General features: G+C 36.2%; 2 protein-coding genes across 2 annotated transcripts; both read right to left on the bottom strand.

Annotated features, from left to right (window-relative positions):
- Window positions 1-626: 626 nt before the first annotated feature.
- On the bottom strand, window positions 627-7,459 carry LOC109150419 (putative disease resistance protein At1g50180). The gene is made up of 2 exons (XM_019298327.1): window positions 7,151-7,459; window positions 627-3,206 (listed from the first exon to the last, which is right to left on the bottom strand). The coding sequence occupies exons 1-2, from the start codon at window positions 7,319-7,321 to the stop codon at window positions 627-629; spliced, it is 2,751 nt and encodes a 916-aa protein (XP_019153872.1). The 5' UTR covers window positions 7,322-7,459.
- A 2,423-nt stretch (window positions 7,460-9,882) lies between these two features.
- On the bottom strand, window positions 9,883-12,663 carry LOC109150420 (disease resistance protein RPM1-like). The gene has a single exon (XM_019298329.1). It carries the CDS (start codon window positions 12,661-12,663, stop codon window positions 9,883-9,885), a length of 2,781 nt encoding a protein of 926 aa, XP_019153874.1.
- Between the last annotated feature and the right edge of the window lie 9,343 nt (window positions 12,664-22,006).

Here is a 22,006-nt window from a genome sequence, read left to right on the forward strand (position 1 = left end):
AATCAAAAGGCTAATACTAAGTCTTTGCAAAGTGAGACTTGATAGTTAAATATAGAATATGAGATGACTAATTTTCAATTATAATATCCAGGGAGAGAGTATGTAGCTATGGAAACATTATTGATAAAATTGGAAGAATATAATAAGTATGAATTTTATCCTAACCAATTTCATGATAAAAATATTTATAATTCTTTTATGATAATAAGTGCGATGTATATATCATACAATGAGGCATGAACTCATACAACTAATGGAATAATTAATGTACAGATACAAAAAGTTAAAAATTGATTATTTAAACACAAAAAAATATCAACAAGACAACAATGACAACCACAAGCTAGATTTGGAAGAATTGAAAAACACAACATCAAAGCATAAAAATAATAAAAGTTATTAATCTTTCTTGTCAATAATATTTTTAAAATTTGTAATTTATGTCTTTCTATAATATGTCAATTATCAATGTCACCCATGAATTATTAGTGGTGTAACCGTACGGGAGGGGCAATATATGTACCGTTTTAAAAATTGATGGACAACATTTACACCACTAATAATTCAGGGGTGACATTGATAATTGACATATTATGAAAGGACATAAATTACAGTTTTTCCTATTTTTAATTTAATAGAGAAAAATTTTCACCATAATTGCTTTGAATAACAACTCTTAGTATATGTTTAATCTTCCATCGATCTGATCCTTCAACACTTATCCTTTGAACAAGTTGAGATGGGCTGAGTAGATGCAATATTCTCAAATGCTCAACTTCTCTCAAGCCTTCTGGAAGCATTTCTAGACATCTGCACTCCATCATAGATAGTAACGCAAGACATGTCATAGCTCCTTTTCCTAGTTCCCACTTAGTAAGCTCCGGGCAATTTATGCTTAGACTCTTGAGTTTTGGAAAGCTCCCTTCACTGCACAATAACTGGTCTTCACTATAACTGTCAATGTAGAGATCCAACAAGCTTGGTAGTTTCTCCAAACTTTTGAAGAAATCCTCATCTACACCACACTTAAATATATGAATTACGCGAAGATAGTTAGGAGCGCTAATAAAATTTACCAATTTCCCAAAGTCAATGAGCTGGAGCTTCTTGAGAGAAAGGGGTGGCGAGAAATTTATAAATTCTTGTAATTCATCACTTTCACTTTGAATAAATAGAGAGTGAAGATTTGTCATTTTTTTGACAGAATCACAAATTGCTCTCCAACATTCTTCCCCTTCCATGAAAATAATTTTCAACTTAGTGAGTTGTGGGATGTTTACTAATTCTCTTGCTTGGATGGTATTCATCAGTATGTCAGATAATGTTTGAAGCTGAGAAAATGTGAATACAATATCTGGCAATTGGAATCTATAACTTCCAAAGAGATGTCTCAGCTGCTTAAGCTCTGACATGCATTTAGGCAAACTCTTCACCAAAGTATGTCTTAAATCCAATGTCTGTAGATTGTGCAATCTTCCCAACGAATCAGGAAGATGTGTCATCTCATTAATACCGGACAGATCTAAGTACCTAAGATGAATTAGATCCCCAAGCTCATTGGGTAGCTCCTTCATACCATGAGGTAACCTTTCCAACACCAGAACTCTGAGCAACTTCATGTTTTGGAACATTTGAGGGAATGAATTCAGAGCAATCCCTTCACAGCGATTGATGATGAGTGTACGTAGCTTCTTCATATTTTCGTAGCAAATGTCAAGCTGAAAATTTTGCTCCTGTTCCAGGATGATCAAACTACGCCTTTGCTTCCACTCAAGTTTCCTGCAGCTACTTTGCTCCAATTTGATGATTTTAGCAAACATTTCCCTTCTAATCACCTCACACGCCACATCACGGTAAAGGTCGTGCATTTCGATTCTTCCCAACTCTATACCATTGTACTCATTTGGAACGATCTGAAGCAAGCTTCTATTTTTGAGCTGAAGGAAGTAATCCCTTGCTATGTGCTCTAGTGTTCTGCCACTATGGGGATGGGCATCATCATTGATAAACCCCTCCGCAATGCACATGCGAATCAACGTTTCGGCATCAATGACATATGTTTTGGGGAACATTGCACAGTATAAGAAACATGACTTGAGGTGAGTTGGCAGTTCATAATAACTCAACAACAAGGCTCTGTTAAGAGATGCTAGACTGCCACCTGCTTCAGATTCAAATTCGTGTGAGTAGTAGTCAAGGCTTTTGAGAGCATCCCTCCATTTTGATGGATCATCACCTTTTGTGGACATCAACCGAGCCATTGCAAGAATTGCAACAGGTAAACCTGAGCATTTCTTAACCAATGCTTTTCCGGCTTCTTCAAGCCCATTAGGCCAGCTGCGGCTACCTAAAGCCAATTTGCAGAAAAGGGTGCATGCCAAATCAAATTCTAATGGCTTCACCTCAACATAATGAAGTGCAGCCCCAAGAAAAGACCCATTGGCTATATTTTTATCACGGCTAGTGACGATAATTGAAGATGCACTGTCGCCAGGAAGTTTTATTTTAGCCAAGAGAGTGTGATCCCAAACATCATCAAAAAATACAACATACCTCTTCCCCTTCAAGTAGTTGCAAATGTGTTGGTGGAGAGAATTTGCATCTGCTTTCTCCAGTTTAGACGGCATCTCTGTTCCATCACTTGTGTAGAGCCCATTGATTGTTGTCCTCAGAACATATTCAATATCTGAGGAGTGGTTCACATCAACCCACCAACAATAATCAATGCTGCGATCCATCTTGACACTTTCATGAACTTTCTTCGCCAAAGTAGTTTTCCCACAACCTCCAGCACCCAAAATCGTGATCAACTTCACTTCACCACTACACTTCTCAATCAGTTCTGCTATCTGGTTGACTTCCATGTCAATCCCCACTGCTTCTATCCCCACCATATATCCACTCCCACTGCCCATCAGTAACTCATTTCTTCCATCATTTGTCTTCAGTTTTATACCGTACTTTGATTTGTCTATTTCAAGAGCAAGTAGCTTCTCATCCATGGCTTTTAACTGCTGATGGAAGCAAAACTGTATCTTCACCCTCTCCACCAAGCTCTGCACGTAGGAAAAGATGGACTTGACTTCACAAACATTGCAGGGAGGAGTGTTGAGTTCCAGAAGCTTGGAATCCAACATAAACTCCTCCACCAAGTCCTCAAGTTGAAGTGTGGTATCCCTCAGTTGTGTTGCCCACCTCTCTGCTACCTTGCTGTCTTGTTTTCCCTTGCCTGAAAAATTCCATCATTACTTGTACCTTTGACATATCTCAGAATTCGCTTTGCTGCAGCCCAATGTGATTCTTTTGGTTCCTCCATGAATCTGCTAAGAATTCCAACTCCAAAAGAAATATCTGGCCTTGTTGCCACCAGATACCTCAAACTCCCAATTAAGCTTTTATAAGATGTAACGTTCACATTCTTACCACACTCATCTTTGGACACCTTTAACTTTTCAGCTAACGGAGTCGAAACTGGTTTGGAGTTTTCCATTTTGAACTTTTTCAAAATATCAGCAGCATACTTCTTCTGTGAAATAAAGATTCCACCATCCATCTGAATAACCTCAAGGCCAAGAAAGTAAGACATAAGGCCCATATCGGTCATTTCAAACCTCTTAATGAGTGCCTCCCTGAATTCTGAGATTAGCTTCAAGTTGTTTCCAGTAAAAACCAGATCATCAACATACAGACAGATTAAAACAATATCACCAGAATCCGTGCATTTGACATACAAAGTGTGTTCATGAGGACATCTCACAAAACCACTTTCAACAAAATATGAGTCAATGCAACCATACCACGCCCTAGGCGCTTGCTTTAAGCCATACAAGGCTTTTCTCAACCTGTACACTTTATTTTCCTCCCCTTTCTTCAGAAATCCTGCAGGTTGCTCAACATATATTTCTTCTTCAAGAAAACCATTCAAAAAAGCAGACTTGACATCCATTTGATGCAATTTCCAATCATTTTGAGCAGCAAGAGAAATAACCATTCGAACTGTATCAAGTCTACTTACAGGAGCAAAAACCTCAAAATAATCAATACCTGGTTTCTGCTTGTAACCCTTTGCTACTAACCGTGCCTTAAAACGGTCAATTTCTCCATTTGACTTGTACTTCGTTCTGTAAACCCACTTCACTCCAATTGGCTTCTTTCCAGGAGGTAAATCTGTTAACTCCCAGGTACCATTCTTTTCAATGGCACGGATCTCCTCATCCATCGCCTTAAGCCAATTAGTTTCTGTAGCAGCCTCCTCAAAAGTTAAAGGATCACAATCTGCAAAGAGAGCAAATTGAACAATTTCTTCATCAGACAGGTCATTATCATGACCCAAAACATAATCTTGCAAGCGAGCTGGTAAGTGGCGCTCGCGCTGAGATCGTCGAACTGACGACTCTGGCTGTGAAGGAGACTGGACATTATCTGGAATCGGTTGCTCTTCAACAATATTTTCAACAGCAGGAATAACAACTGAACTTTCATCTTTAGCTAACCAATCCCAGGCACCATATTCATCAAAAGTGACATCACGACTTATAACAACCTTTTTAGTTCCAGGATTGTATAGTTTATAAGCCTTTGAAGCGTCACTATAACCAATGAATATGCACTTCTCACCTTTATCATCCAACTTCTTTCTCAATGGATTCGGCACGTGGGCATATGCCAAACATCCAAAAACCTTGAGATATTTGATAGAGGGTTTTCTCCCACTCCAAGCTTCTTCGGGCGTCTTATCACGGACACTCTTAGTTGGACACCTATTCAACACATAGACAGCACAAGCAACAGCTTCTGCCCAAAAAGGCTTAGGCAGATCCTTAGATTTCAACATGCACCTCACCATATCCATGATTGACCTATTCTTCCTCTCAGCCACTCCGTTTTGTTGTGGAGTGTATCTAGCTGTCATTTGGTGCTGAATACCCTTTTCTTTCAGAAAATTATCACAAGCAATATATTCTGTACCTCTATCAGTTCTCAAGATTTTAACTTCATAACCACTTTGCTTTTCAACAAAAGCCTTAAATTGTTTGAAAACATCACATGCTTCAGACTTTTGCTTCAGAAAGTAAACCCATGTTTTCCTACTGAAATCATCAATGAAAGTAATAAAGTACTTACAACCTCCATATGAGGGAACCTCCAACGAACACAGGTCTGAGTGAACAATCTCCAACTGTTTTGTGGCTCTCCTTGACTTGCCCACGGGAAAGGGATCTCTATGCTTCTTCCCAATCACACAAATCTCACAGATACGATTAGGGACATTCACAACAGGTAAATCAGAAACAAGTTCCTTTCTCGCAAGATAGTTTAACCCAGAAAAATGAAAATGCCCAAACCGCATATGCCATAACCAATTATCATCACAAACTTCAGAATTAAAGCAAGCAAGGAGAGTATGCTTAATTTTCAAAGGAAATAGTCGATTTTGGGACATATTTACCTTTGCAATCAAAACTCCTTTAGCATCTGCAATGGTACAACACCCCTGAGCAATATGTATCTTATATCCTTTTTCTGACAACTGACCCATACTCAACAAATTTTGGTGTAGTTCAGGAACATAGAACACATCGGATATAAAATTGTGAGTACCATCCTTCAACTGAATAGAGATTTTACCTTTTCCCAAAATTGGCACCTTTGACTTATTGCCAAACGTTACTTCAGACCGGACTGATTCATCTAGTTCGGAAAACAATTCTTTCTTCCCACACATATGGTTACTACACCCAGTATCCAAGAACCATATGTTCTTATCTGCAGAAAAACTATCGCTGGCCAAAAGTAAAGTTTCAGAACTCTCACCAGACTTTTCAGCAATGTTTGCTTGATTTCCACGATTGTTGTCCTCATTATACCAACAATCTGCAATCTTGTGCCCATACTTGCCACAATTGTAGCAATGAAATGGAAATTTACCTTGTTTGGTATTACCTCCACCTCTTCCTTGGTTGGAGTTACCACGTCCTCCTCCTTGGTTGAAGTTACCACGACCTCTTCCACTAGAACCTCCTCTTCCTCTTCCACGACCTCTACCAGATCCTCCACCTCTTTGATTAGTGCCAGTCACATTAAGGGTGGCTTGACTCTTCAAAGCTTCTTCTGCTAGTGGTTCCGATTTTGACGCAATCCTGTCAATATGACTTTCTACCATACCTTTCAGTTCTGCAATTGATAAGAGCTCGGTTTTGTGTGACTCTGTTATTGAAGCCACCACATGGTCATACTTCATCGGCATAGTTCGAAGAACTTTTTCAACCACTGCACCATCTTCAATCGTATCTCCATATAGCCTCATCTTATTCACCATATCAATAAGACGAGTGAAATATGCATCTACTGTTTCTGTAGAGGTCATCTCACAATTATCGTACAACCTTCTCAACGACTGCAACTTAGACTTCTGCGCCCGATCGACTCCTTTGTGTGACACCTTTAAGATGTCCTAAGCTTGTTTTGCTGTTTGAGCACGAGCTAATTGCCCAAAAATGGAATAATGAACACCTTGGTGAATCTGACCCAAGGCCAATTTATCTCGCCGTATAGCGCCTGCATCAGCTCCTTCGGGTAGACCGGGATCAACAAAGCTCCAAAGATTTTGAGCTTGCAAATGTGTGGACATCATAATTTGCCAATAATTGTAATCGAGGTTCCCGTCCAATTTGGGACCCGACCATACAATATTGAAATTTGTGGCCATAATTCACTATGAAAAATACCTCGGGGTTGAAAGGTTGACTGGCTCTGATACCAAATGTTAGATATATTAAATATAATATATTTAATATAATGTATATTAAATATAATATAATATATCTATAATATATATTAAATATAATATATCAATATATTATATTTATATATTGAGAGAGAAGAGAGAGGAATGAATAATGTTATTTGAAGGGATGATTAACAAATGAATACAAACTACATATTTATACTAAATGAAAGCTACTAATCAGGAAGCTAATGCTCCATGTACTAATGCTATAATTTAGGCCACTCTTCACATACAATGCATGACCCACACCCATTACTTTCATTATTTCCAACAAATTAACTAATTATTAATTACTTGCTTGGTTTAATAATTATAATAATAATATTATTATAACAGTTGTGTTGCCCACCTCTCTGCTACCTTGCTGTCTTGTTTTCCCTTGCCTGAACAATCCTCAACGTAGCCTTTCATGTTGGCTAGCCGAGCAGTGATTTTGTCCACCTCATCTTTGATTCTCCACTGGAATATTACTTCTTGGAAAGCTTGCTCCTTTAGCTTTCCAACTACAAAATCAACAATAGCACCAGCCATAATTATGCCAAAACACAGATTGTGTCTTCTGAGTAAGTATAGCAGGCCAATTGAACAAATTAAAGATGGATTTGCTTAATTGTGGGGTGATAGATTCAACATGGTTTTTGCTGCAAATATATACACCAAATTAACCCCTCCGCTCGTTTGGTGAGATAGATGGCATTACCAAATTAATTAATTACACCACTAAGGCACTAACCCCTCAAAATATTTAATCTCTAATTTGCACTGGTCTACAACGTAACACCCAATTAATTAATGGGTGATCTGACTAACCTAATCAACTTGGTCTTTATTTATACACCTAATGAGCTGTTCCTAGCAATTTAAATAATCAAAGTAAACATCAATCACATGTCATATAGGATACTATACTCAAAACATAATAAATAAGTTTTGTTTTTGTGTATAAATAACTAATTAATAACTAATAAGATGAGATTTCTTCCAAAAAAAAAAAACTAATAAGATGAGATTGTGCACAGCGGCCTTCCCGACGGCGATCTTGCCGCGCTTCAGCCGTAGATTAAGATCAAGCATGCATGAGCTTCTCCTTGGAAAGAGCCGCCCTAACAACGTTCCGAAACCTCTTCGCTATAACGGGCAAATTGTTGGGCTCCATTTTTGCCGTCTTCCTTTTTCTTCATATTTTAAATACTTATTTATGTTGTTTCCTTTATGCTGGTTACACACATTCCTTGTTGGAAAAAATAGCTTAAAAATGGCATAAAATGACATGATAAGTGGCTATTTTGTGGTACAATTATCAGTGGGGTCCACTTCCGATTTGGGACGGGTTAAAGTGGATTCGGATTCTTCGTAGTGAGACGAAGAGATCGATATATTGTACGCTCAAAACGGATAATGGGTGAATGAGATATTGATTCTCAAAGTAGACCCATTTGAGTTGGAAAATGAAGGGAAAAAGTGTGCTTTTGTCCCACATTGCTTTGGAATGAAGATTTTCCCCCCTTATATACAAGAGCTCTTTTGAAGCTTGTAGAATTGTATAGCATAGAGGCTCTCTCGCGCGGGGGGAGGGGGGGGGTGCAAATCAAATTCCAACTAGCACAGATTGAAAAAGGCTTGATTCAAGCCCGGGGGCACGAATGTCGTCCGGAAATTGGCTGGCCTTGCGGGCAAAGTTATGCCAAACTTCGGTATCATTTTCCAATTTTCCAACTGGTATAGCCACTTGGTTCGGGTTCGGCAACCGAGAGCACAACTCTCGTGCAACAGCCACCTACTCTCGTGCTACAAGAGAGCACGAGAGGTTGTGGTGCACCGAGAGCACAACTCTCGTGCAACAGAGTCCACGAAAGGTGCAAGGGCCGAAACTGGATGAGGTCGAAAGTTGAGACCGAACCCTGTACGCTAACGGTTAGGAACCCGAAAGTTCTGACTGTTGAGGGGTTTGAATTCATCTGTTACGGAATTAATTGTCTATTAATTCCAATTTTGAATTCTGAATTCAATTCCCAGGTAGTGGCCTGCTGTTATAGCTGTTGGAAGGCAGCTTTAATGTCATTTTTAATTGCCATAATAAAGGCTATTGGCTCCTTCAACTCTATATAAGAGAGGGTAGAGGCAGTAGAGTTTTACACACAGCTTTACACAGCACGAAAGTATACTTTTCCAGCTTCAAAAATCTCTGCTTCTACTCTTTCTTTAGCTATACTGTGTTCATAGCCATTGTCTTGCTCGCCGGATCCTTTGTTTGAATGCTCAAACATTGGATCATAGCAAGTTTTATCCTGGGAAGCCTAGGCCACAACGCTCCTAGCATCTACGGGAGGTGGCAAATAAGGTTTTAAGGAAAGAGTGCTCACTCGACTCTTGCAAAAACCCAACACCAAACACTAGCCACTTTTCTTCATCTTTTCTTCCCTTCTTTCCAGAAAATAATAGTCAATTTTATTTGATTATTATTTGTTTTCCTACCAACGGTACCAACATTCCTTTGGCTAGACAGACTCAACAGATTAATGACTAATGAGAATAGGGCAAAGAGGGGATTTACTGATTGTAACTTGTGTGGTGTTTGCAATATGGAACTATGGAAGTGGAATTAGTTGACCCATATCTTGAGATGGTGTCCGGAGGCTAGACGCGTCTGGGATTTAATAATGCCCAACATGATCCATGAAAGGGGCAACATTCCTTTACTAGCTGGTTTGATGAAGGCATTACAGGTTTCTCAAGGAACCGACAATATATATAACAATTGTATCCTGTTCGTAGTTACTCTATGGTGGTTATGGAAGTGGCGCAATGAAAGGATATTCAACGACAAGAAGGTTGGTGTTGGACATAAAGTCTATTGGATTCACTCGCAGCTGGCTGAAATAAATAAAGTGCGATGTAAATATCATACAATGAGGCATGAACTCATACAAATAATGGAATAATGTACAAATACAAAAAGATAAAAATTGATATTTAAACACAAAAAATATCAACAAGACAACAATGACAACTACAAGATTTGGAAGAATAGAAGAACAACATCAAAGCAAAAATATAATAAGAGTTATTAATCTTTCTTGTCAATAACATTTTTATTTTAATAGAGTAGGCTTTTCACCATAATTATTGTGTTGAATAATAACTCTTAATATATGTTCAATCTTCCATCGATCTGATCCTTCAACACTTATCCTTTGAACAAGTTGTTGAGATAGGCCTACTAGATGCAATTTTTTCAAATGCTCAACTTCTCTCAAGCCTTCTGGAAGCATTTCTAGACATTTGCAGTCCAGCATAGATAGTAACTCAAGACATGCCATAGCTCCTTTTCCTATTTCCCACTTGGTAAGCTCTGGGCAATTTATGGCTAACTTCTTGAGTTTTGGAAAGCTCCCTTCACTACACAATAATTGGTCTCCACTATAATTCTTAATGTAGAGATCCAATAAGCTTGGCAGTTTCTCCAAACTATAGAAGAAATCCTCATCTACATCACACATATGTATAAAAATTACGCGAAGATAATTAGGAGTGCTAATAAAATTTACCAATTTCCCAAACCCAAAGAGTTGAAGCTTCCCGAGAGAAAGGGGTGGCGAGAAATTTATAAATTCTTGTAATTCACCACTTTCACAATCAATAAATAGAGAGTGAAGATTTGTCATTTTTTTGACAGAATCACAAATTGCTCTCCAGCATTCCTCCCCTTCGTTGAAAATAATATTCAACTTAGTGAGTTGTGGGATGTTAACTAATTCTCTTGCTTGGATGGTATTAATCAGTATGCCAGATAATGTTTGAAGCTGAGAAAATTGGAATACTATATCTGCCACTTGTATTCCATAGCTTCCAAAGAGATGTCTCAGCTGCTTAAGCTCCGACACACATTTAGGCAAACTATTTACAAGAGTACCTCTTAAATCCAATGTCTGTAGATTGTGCAATCTTCCCAACGAATCAGGAAGATGTCTCATCATATCACAACCGGACAGATCTAAGTAGGTAAGATGAATTAGATCCCCAACCTCATTGGGTAGCTCCTTCATACCCTCAGGTAACCATTCCAACACCAAAACTCTGAGCAACTTCATGTTTTGGAACATTTGAGGGAATGAATTCAGAGCAATCCCTTCACAGTTGTTGATGATGAGTGTACGTAGCTTCTTCATGTTTTCGTAGCAATTGTCAAGCTGAACCTTTTGCTCCCCTTCCACGATGATCAAACTACGCCTTTGCTTCCACTCAAGTTTGCTACTTTCCTCCAATTTGATGATTTCAGTAAACATTTCCCTTCTAATCACCTCACACGCCACATCACGGTAAAGGTCGTGAATTTCGATTCTTCCCAACTCTTTACCATTATACTCATTGGGAATGATCTGAAGCAAGCTTCTATTTTTGAGCTGAAGGAAGTAATCCCTTGCTATGTGCTCTAGTGTTCTGCCACTATGGGGATGGGGATCATCATTGATAAACCCCTCCGCAATGCATATGCGGATCAACCTTTGGGCACGAATGCGGCCATATGATTTGGGAAGCATTGCACAGTATAAGAAACATGACTTGAGGTGAGTTGGCAGTTCATAATAACTCAACAACAAGGCTCTGTTGAGAGATGCTAGACTGCCACCTGCTTCAGATTCAAATTCGTGTGAGTAGTAGTCAAGGCTTTTGAGAGCATCCCTCCATTTTGATGGATCATCACCTTTTGTGGACATCAACCGAGCCATTGCAAGAATTGCAACGGGTAAACCTGAGCATTTCTTAACCAATGCTTTTCCAGGTTCTTCAAGCCCATTAGGCCAGCTGCTAGTGCTACCACCATTATCACAATAAAAAGCCAATTTGCAGAAAAGGGTGCATGCCAAATCAAATTCTAACGGCTTCACCTCAACATAATGAGGTGCAGCCACAAGAAAAGACCCATTGGCTATATTTTTGTCACGGCTAGTGACAATAATTGAAGATGCACGATTGCCCGGAAGTTTTATTTTAGCCAAGAGAGTATGATCCCAAACATCATCAAAAAATACAACATACCTCTTTCCTTCTAAGTAATCAAGAATGTGTTGTTGAAGAGAATTTCTATCTGCTTTCTCGAGTTCTGCAGGAGGCTTGGTTCCAACACTTCTATACAACACATTGATTGTTGTCCTCAGAACATGTTCAATATCTGAGGAGTGATTCACATCAACCCACAAACAACAATCAATTGTGCGATCCATCTTGACACTTTCATGAACTTGCTTGGCCAAAGTAGTTTTCCCACAACCTCCAGTTCCCCAAATCGTGATCAACTTCACTTGACCACTACGCTTCTCAATCAGTTGTGCTATCCGGTCGACTTCCATGTCGATCCCCACTGCTTCTATCCCCTCCATATATCCACTCCCACTTCCTACTAACTCATTGCTGCTGCTGCTGCTGCTTCCTTCATTTGTCTTAACTTCTATTTTGTACTTTGACTTCTCTTCTTCTAGAAGAAGCAGCTTCTCATCCATCTCTTTTAGCTGCTGATGGAAGCGATACTGGATCATCACCCTCTTGGCAAAGCTCTGAATAGTGGCGATGAGGGACTTGGGTTGACAGAAATTGCAGGGTGGAGTATTGAGCTCAAGGAGCTTCATATCCACCATGAACTCCTCAACCAAGTCCTCGAGTTCAAGTGAGGTCTCCCTCAACTGATTCACCCAATTCTCTGCTATCTTGGTTTCCTGTTTCCCCCAACCCAAATGCTCAACATAGCCTTTCATATTTTCTAGCCGAGTTGTGATTTTTTCTGTCTCAGCTTTGATTCTCCACTGGAATATAAATTCTTGGTAAGCTGGTTCCTTCAGCTTTTCAACCAGAGCATTAACTACAGTAGAAGCCATGGTTATTACAGAATAAGAGAGAGTGTCTTAAAGCAGTAGGACTTGCTTGATGGTGATGCATCCATGGTTATAGTGCTGCAGATATATAGACCAAACAATCAAATAAGATAGGCTTATGTGAAATTAACAAAAAAAAAAAAAAAAAAAAAAAAAAAAAAAAAAAAAAACTTTCTAAGTTTTGACAACCAAATTTTTGTATTTTGTACTCCGTAAATCAATTCAAACATCCTATCATCAACACCTATCATTTTGTCTTTTTGCAATTATCATTATCTATTAGTCACTATATGTAATCGTTTTATTCATCAATATATAGATTCCTTATTAAGTCAAAGTCGAATCAATCAATTCACCAATAATTCATAAAAATAAATAATATATATATTTTTTAAATTCAGACTATGTGGTCTAATGGTACCCGGGCTGGACTTCCATTTGGAAGGTTGTGAGTTCAAGCTTCAGCATAATAGAACAAGTAGCATTCAAAAAAAAAAAAACAGAAGTAGCCCGAGTAGCTAATAATAATGGGAAGCATTTTCTCATCTTTAATTTCATCTATAAGGTCCTATTTGGTTCGCAAAAAATATTTAAAGTGAAATGGAATTGAAATTTCATGAGAAGAAATTTCTATTTGGTTCGCAAAAAATATTTAAAGTGAAATGGAATTGAAATTTCATGAAAAGAAATTTTCAAGAAGATTGCTTCACCATTATTGTTTGGTTGGTTGAAAAGAATTTACTGGAAACAGTGATTCTATTATTTGGTTGGACTAGTATTTTCGCCCGTGCGATGCACGGGATGGATTTGTTATAATATATTAAAAATATTTGGATTGATATATAATTATTTAAATTAGAACATCAAATATTATACAGTGCAATTGAAGATATGTTTTGGATTATTTATGTGTTTTGATGTTATCATTGTTTGAATTTGAGCAAATAATTGCTCAAATTAATAGTTAATGTGTAAATGTATGCATGCGAAGCTGTAACTATGGAGATTTTATTTATCATTGTTTAGTATTTTTTTTTGTCATTTAAGAAAACATAATATCAACGATTGTATTTACACATTATTAAAACCTGTTTGTAGATGACATTGGTTGTAGCAACGCAATCCTGTCCATCATCGTATAGAGCTAACACCTTCAGTCCATCAGGATAGGTGATTCGGGTGAAAATATATAATAGTAGAGTATTAGTCAATTAGCGATCCTTTTATATTTTAAGTCAATTAGTAATATCAAATTCATTTTCAGCAAATTATTCTTTTATATTTTTAGTCAATTAGTCAATTAGAATATCATATGCAGTGATATTTTTACCTAATTTTCGTTCAATTTTTAATTGATGATGTATAATATTATTATTGAAATATTTACGTTCCATTTTTAATTTATCTTTAATATTGTTTAAAATATGCACTTACTATTTATGATGTAGAAATATTATTGAAATATTTCCATCAAATTTTAGTTTCCGTTCCATTTTTAATTAAAATGCAATAATCAAACCAATGCTTTTTTCATATTAATCAATTATGGATCATTTTTTATTTGCAGTCAACTATTAGTATTCATTTCTTTTTATATTTTCAGTCAATTTGTAATGCCATATTCATTTTCAGCCAATTATTCTTTTTATTTTATTTTATTTTTATTCAATTAGTCAATTAGAATATCAGATGCAGTGATATTTTTACCTAATTTTCGTTCCATTTTTAATTGATGATGTAGAATATTATTATTGAAATATTCCGGTTTCATTTTTAATTTTTGTTTCATTTTTAATTTACCTTTACTATTATTTAAAATATGCATTTACTATTGATGATGTAGAATATTATTATGTAAATATTTCTTTTTTATTTTTAATTTACTTTTACTTGATGATGTAGAATATTATTATTAAAATATTTTCGTTCTATTTTTAATTTTCATTTCATTGTTTAAAATTGTGAAAGATTTATGACATAATTGTGATTTGATGTATTATACTGTATAATATTATTGTGAAAAATTAAAATGCAATGATCTGACCATTTCCTTTTTCATTTTAGTCAATTATGGATCATTTTTATTTTCAGTCAATTATTAATATTCATTTCCTTTTCCAATTAACCTAACTTCAATTCCTTTTTTTTCATTTTTAATTTTCAGTAAATTATTAATATTCATTTCTTTTTCCAATTTACCTAATTTCCATTCTATTTTTAATTGATGATGTAGAATATTATTGTGAAATATTTATGTTTCTTTTTTCATTCTTTTTTTAATTTACCTTTACTATTTACTATTGTTTGGACAGAAAATCAAGTAAATAGGATTTTGTTTTTAATTATAGTATAGATTTGACCGTGAGGTTGTAACATCTATACATATATATAGTGACTCTGGAAGCATTTCTAGACGTGTGCAATAAAGCATAGATAGTGACTCAAGACATGTCATGGCTCCTTTTCCTATTTCCCACTTGGTAAGCTTCTCGCACACTATCTCTAGCTTCTTGAGTTTTGGGAAGCTTCCTTCACTGCACAATAACTGGTCTCCACTATAACTCTCAATGTAGAGATCTAACCGGCTTGACAGTTTCTCCAAACTATTGAAGAAATCCTCATCTACATCACACATACACAGATAAATTACTCGAAGATAGTTATGAGTGCTAATAAAATTTACCAATTTTCCAAACCCAAAGAGCTGGAGTTTCTCAAGAGAAAGAGGTGGCGAGAAATTTATAAATTCTTGTAATCCATCACTATGAATAAATAGAGAGTGAAGATTTGCCATTTTTTTCACAGAATCACAAATTGCTCTCCAACATTCCTCCCCTTCCTTGAAAATAATATTCAACTTAGTGAGTTGTGGGATCTTTACTAATTCTCTTGCTTGGATGGTATTAATCAGTACACGAGATAATGTTTGAAGCTGAGAAAATGTGAATACAATATCTGACACTTGTAATCTATAACTTCCAAGGAGATATCTCAACTGCTTAAGCTCTGACACGCATTTAGACAAACTATTTACATCAGTATTAATTCAAGAGTGACATTAATAATTAACATATTATGAAGGGGTATAAATTACAATTTTTCCTTTATCTAATTATAGATAATAACTACTGATTTACCTTATAATGCACAAAAATTATATTATCATAAATTTGAATAAAATTATAAATTATAAAAAGATGTTTAAAGAAAAATAATGAAGAAGAAAAATCATATCTTACAAATTTTAAAAACTTAATTAAATATAATTTTCATATAATTTAAGAAAATATGGCACTTCTTATCATAGAAAAACAACATTTATCATTTTTTAATTATATTGTCAATTTTTTTCCTCAATTATTTGTGAAGTGATTTTGTTTTCTCATTCCTCTATTGTCTATAACAATGATTTTTTGCATCAATGTTTTAAAGTAATTGAATAGTGTAATTGTAATTTTCTTTTAAAAAATTGAATTTCATTTTCTGTATTAATTCTGTGAAAATGAAGTATGAACACATCTTCCACTGCACAAAAACCACCATTTTTCTATCTATGATTTATATTCAAGTTGGAATTAGTCAAACATAGCTATCACTCATTAACTCCATACCATCACAATTATTGACAATTCTATATGAACATAACTTTATTGTCTTTATGTGTGTGTTTCTTTGATTTCCGACAGAACTTAATGTCTTGATGTGTGTGTTTTGTTTGATTTCCCACCCAACTATTATTTCATTGCAAACTTGATGCTTCAACTTTCACACAAAAAAATACTAAGAGAATTGGCCTTGGTTGATAAATATATTAACTTATTTTTGGGTTAATTACATTTTTACATTTTCTTTTTGAGAAAATTATCACTTTTTTAGTACTACTGATCTATTACAAGGTAGTATCTATTCTATGCTTTCTCTATCATACCCCGATCTTGTGACCTTCCTTCAAGGCAAGTCACGGATAGGTCATTTGAGTACAAGGTGCTTGGCACGTACTGTTAAATTTAGTTCGTAATTTAATTCTATATTCAATTACTTATTATTTCTCATTATCCTAACTATCTAGGCAGTGATTCTTAGGTTTTATCTATAATAAAATATGATAACTCATAAATTCTTTCTCATTATTCTAACATTCATTACCTTATACTCAGTTGGCACTTCTATAACTCTCCTACAAAGAAGGTCACAAGATCGTAGGACAACAACAAATAGATAAATTATATTGAACAGGTTTGGTGAAATAAAACTCAACTATATTTTGATCATTTATTATTAAATTTTTGTGTCTTGTGATTTATCTAACTATAGATAATAACTAGTGGTTTACCTTGTAATACACAATATATATATATATATATATATATATATATATATATATATATATATATATATATATATATATATACACATTATCATAAATTTTAATTAGCCTATAAATAATAAAAAGGTATTTAAAGAACAATAATGAAGAAGTAAAATCATATATTACAAATTTTAAAAACTTAAATACAATTTTCATATAATTTAAGAAAAAATGGCACTTCTTATCATAGAAAAATAACTTTTTATCATTTATTAATTATATTGTGACCTTTTTTTTTTTTTTTTTTTTTTTTGTTTCTCAATTATTTGTGAAGTGATTTTTTTTCATTCCTCAATTGTCTATAACAGTGATTTTTTTTTTTTCCATCAATGTGTGAAAGTAATTGAATAGTGTAACTGCGATTTTCTATTAAAAAAAATGAATTTCATTTACTGTATTAACTTTGTGAAAATGAAGTATCAACACAGCTCCGACAGACACCACCAATTTTCTATCTATGATTTATATCAAAGTTGGAATTCGACAAACATAGCTGTCAGCCTGTCACTCATTACTAATTTATCTACTTGTCGTAACATTTTTTTTTTTAAAGTAATACATTATAGCATCTATTCATACATACTTACTTTACTTACTTTCTCAACTTGTTGAAGCACAAAGAGTTAACACTGTCTCCACTGAAATTCGATCTCATGGTCTCTCATATGAGAGAGTCCCTACATATCATCTGAGCACAATGTATTTGGCTACTTGTCGTTACTTGGTTCCATCACATGTCAATCTATATGAACATGACTTTATTGTCTTTATGTGTGTGTTTCCTTTAATTTGATTTCCGACACAACTATTATTTCATTGAAAACTTGATGCTTCAACTTTCACAAAAAAAAAAAAAAATTAAAAAATTTAAAAAAAATTTAAAAAAAATTTTAAAAAAATACTACGAGAATTGGCCTTGGTTGATAAATTACTTACTACACGCGCATTGCGCGAATAATCTGATGCCCAATATAATGTGTATTTTTAAATTAGTGTTTCATAATTTATCAAATTATCATTCAGTATCCTGGTGTATATCAATGCAAAATTATCAAATTTGTCATAAAAGTAACTATTTTAAGAATGTATAACTATGATTTGAGGCAGAAATGTTGGATTAACTAATACAATACCTATTTTAGAGGAAAGCACCTCGGTAAGCAAATTACCCTAAGCATAGTTTTTGCAACAAAAAAAACCCAATTAATTGGTGTGATCCGGCGTGCATCATCTTGTTGCCATTTTCGTTAGAAATGAATTTTTTATTTGATCTAGTCCCCTGGTGTGCTTCACTACAATTTTAGTGTCTTGGCGCAGTACACCTTCAAAAACAAAACCAAATCATTCTTCCCAAAAAAGACAATGATAATAAGCATAATTTTTCATCTGTGTTGAATATATATTGTAAATTAGGTGTACCATTTCATCAATGCTCAATGTTGAATCTAAAATGGTGATCTTTCGCCTTAAAATTAGATAAACGATGTTAAAAGATGCGTTTACCCTTATTTTTCACGGCCTAAACGGCTGAAAGTAACAGAATGACCACGATAGGTTGAAATTCAAAAGTTGGTGACCATAGATGATCAATTTGAAAATTTAAGACTAAACGTGGCAAAATCATCATACTCGGATGACCCCGGACCAGGTCCACCCGGTTCGCTTCGAGAGGCACAGAAGCTGGCCCAAAGGAAACACAAAGAGAGCTCATTTGCCACTTGAGCTACCCTGTTGGGTTAACATAATGGGTTATTGATTTTCAACATAATTTATCCATTCATTATCTTTTCGGGCCGAGGTGTGGTGGTCCTAGGTTGATACAACCGCTAATACTATTTTCAATTTTCTATTGATCTGATCCTTCAACTCTTATCCTTTGAACAAGTTGTTGAGATGGGTTGGATAGATGCACTTTTTTCAAATGCTTAACATCTCTCAAGCCTTCTGGAAGCATTTCTAGACGTGTGCAATAAAGCATAGATAGTGACTCAAGACATGTCATGGCTCCTTTTCCTATTTCCCACTTGGTAAGCTTCTCGCACACTATCTCTAGCTTCTTGAGTTTTGGGAAGCTTCCTTCACTGCACAATAACTGGTCTCCACTATAACTCTCAATGTAGAGATCTAACAGGCTTGACAGTTTCTCCAAACTATTGAAGAAATCCTCATCTACATCACACATACACAGATAAATTACTCGAAGATAGTTATGAGTGCTAATAAAATTTACCAATTTTCCAAACCCAAAGAGCTGGAGTTTCTCAAGAGAAAGGGGTGGCGAGAAATTTATAAATTCTTGTAATCCATCACTATGAATAAATAGAGAGTGAAGATTTGCCATTTTTTTCACAGAATCACAAATTGCTCTCCAACATTCCTCCCCTTCCTTGAAAATAATATTCAACTTAGTGAGTTGTGGGATCTTTACTAATTCTCTTGCTTGGATGGTATTAATCAGTACACGAGATAATGTTTGAAGCTGAGAAAATGTGAATACAATATCTGACACTTGTAATCTATAACTTCCAAGGAGATATCTCAGCTGCTCAAGCTCTAACACGCATTTAGGTAAACTATTTAATCAGTATTATCTCTTAAATCTAATGTCTGTAGATTGTGTAATCTTCCCAACGAATCAGGAAGATGTGTCATGTTATAACCGAAGGACAGACTTAAGTACCTAAGATGAATTAGATCCCCAACCTCATTGGGCAGTTCCTCCATACCATTAGGTAACCATTCCAACACCAAAACTCTGAGCAAATTCATGTTTTGGAGCATCTGAGGGAATGAATTCAGAGCAATCCCTTTACAGTGGTTGATGATGAGTGTACGTAGCTTCATCATATTTTCGTAGCAATTGTCAAGCTCAACCTTTTGCTCCTCTGATGAGTGTACGGCCTTCAGGATGATCAAACTACGCCTTTGCTTCCACTCAAGTTTCCTGCAGCTACTTTGTTCCAATTTGATGATTTCAGCAAACATTTCCCTTCTAATCACCTCACACGCCACATCAAAGTAAAGGTCGTGCATTTCGATTCTTCCAAACTCTTTACCGTTGTACTCATCGGGAATGATCTGAAGCAAGCTTCTATTTTTTAGCTGAAGGAAGTAATCCTTAGCTGTGTTCTCTAGTGTTCTACCACTATAGCCATTGATAAACCCCTCCCCAATGCACATGCGGATCAACCTTTGGACACTAATGCCATATGTTTTGGGGAACATTGCACAATATAAGAAACATGACTTGAGGTGAGTTGGCAGTTCATAATAACTCAATAACAAGGCTCTGTTGAGAGATGTTAAACTGCCACTGCTTCAGATTCAAATTCGTGTGAGTAGTTGTCAAGGTTTTTGAGAGCATCCCACCATTTTGATGGATGATCACCTTTTGTGGACATCAACCTTCGGATCTAAGCCTGCAACTGACCTTGCCAAGCTTCAACCTCTTGATGGCCTAAACTATCGTCGTTGGGCAGTCAAGATATTCATACACTTCGAATCTGCTGAGCTAGAATATGTGCTCACGTATGTCCCTGAACCTGCTGAAACCAAAACTGGTGAATCTTCTAATCCTCAACCAGATGACGGCTCCCCTAGGACCCCTGGTGCTATCACTCCACCACCTGTCGTAGCTGACAAGTCCCAAGACATCCGGACTAAGTTCGAGCGGGACAACAAAACCGTTCGCAGTATCCTGCTGCACCATATGTCTGACAACCTGTTAGACATATATGCTAAATACAAATTTGCAAAGGAGATTTGGGACATGCTCAAAAGGAAGTATGGCGCTGATGATGCTGGCCAGAGAAAGTACACGGTTGGGCGCTGGATCAACTATCGCATGGTAGATACGAAACCAGTTATCGAGCAAGTGCACGAATATGAGAACCTGGTGTCCAACCTTGAAGCTGAACTAATTCCGGTAAGTGTAATGCTACAAACCTATGCCTTACTTGAGAAGCTGCCAGAATCCTGGGGAGAGTTTCAAAACAAAGTGAAACATGAGTCCAAGGATTACACCTGGGAAGAGATGGTCAATCACATCAACATAGAAGACTTCTATCGCCAAAGGTCTGTTTCTAATTTTGGTACGTTAAAAGCTAACATGGTTGAATCCAGTGATGTTAAAGGTGATAGGTCCAAAACTGGGAATGGTGGACAAAGCAAAGGCTGGAAAAGAGGATTCAAAGTTAACAATAACAACAAGTTCAAAAACAACAAGAACCAGAAGCAAGGGAAAGGAGGACCCTGTTACGTCTGTGGGAAGAACGGTCATCGCGCGGCTCAATGCTACCGCCGATGGGGGGCAAACGACCAGAGGACCGTTCAACAAGAAAACAAGCATCAAACAAACGTGGTGGAAGAGACTGAAGTCATAGCAGCGGTTGTGACGCTGGAGGCAAATGTGGTGACTGGCACGGAAGAGTGGATCATTAACACTGGAGCAACTCGTCACTTCTGCGCGAGTAGGATCATGTTCAAGGAGTTCCGTGCCTTCACTCAAGGACAAGGAGATCAAGTCTTTATGGGAAACGACAGTACAGCTGAGGTAAGAGGTGTAGGAACAGTAGAGATAAAATCCAATTCCACAAAGTATATGTTTATGTCTGATGTGTTGTACGTCCCCTCCCTACGAAGGAATTTGGTCTCGGGGCCTTTGTTGGTTAGGGCCGGGATCAAACTTGTGTTTCAATCCGAACGAATGATCATGACTCGTAGGGGGGGGGGGGGGGGTATTTAGGGAAAGCTTATTTACGTGGGGGGCTGTTTGTTTTGCCCCTCATTGCGTTTCCTCTGCTAACTTTGAGACTTTCATGAATAATCTTGCCACTCGTAATTGCGGTTCTGCGTATATTGCTGTTTCTTTTGATGTATGGCATGCTAGATTAGGACATATTGGTCTCAAATGCATGAGTAGATTAAAAACTATGAATATGCTTTCAAACGTGCAAAATGATTAGCTTTCTCAATGTG

The sequence above is a fragment of the Ipomoea nil genome, unplaced genomic scaffold (genome assembly GCF_001879475.1).
Source record: "Ipomoea nil cultivar Tokyo-kokei standard unplaced genomic scaffold, Asagao_1.1 scaffold2279, whole genome shotgun sequence".
NCBI lineage: Eukaryota > Viridiplantae > Streptophyta > Magnoliopsida > Solanales > Convolvulaceae > Ipomoea > Ipomoea nil.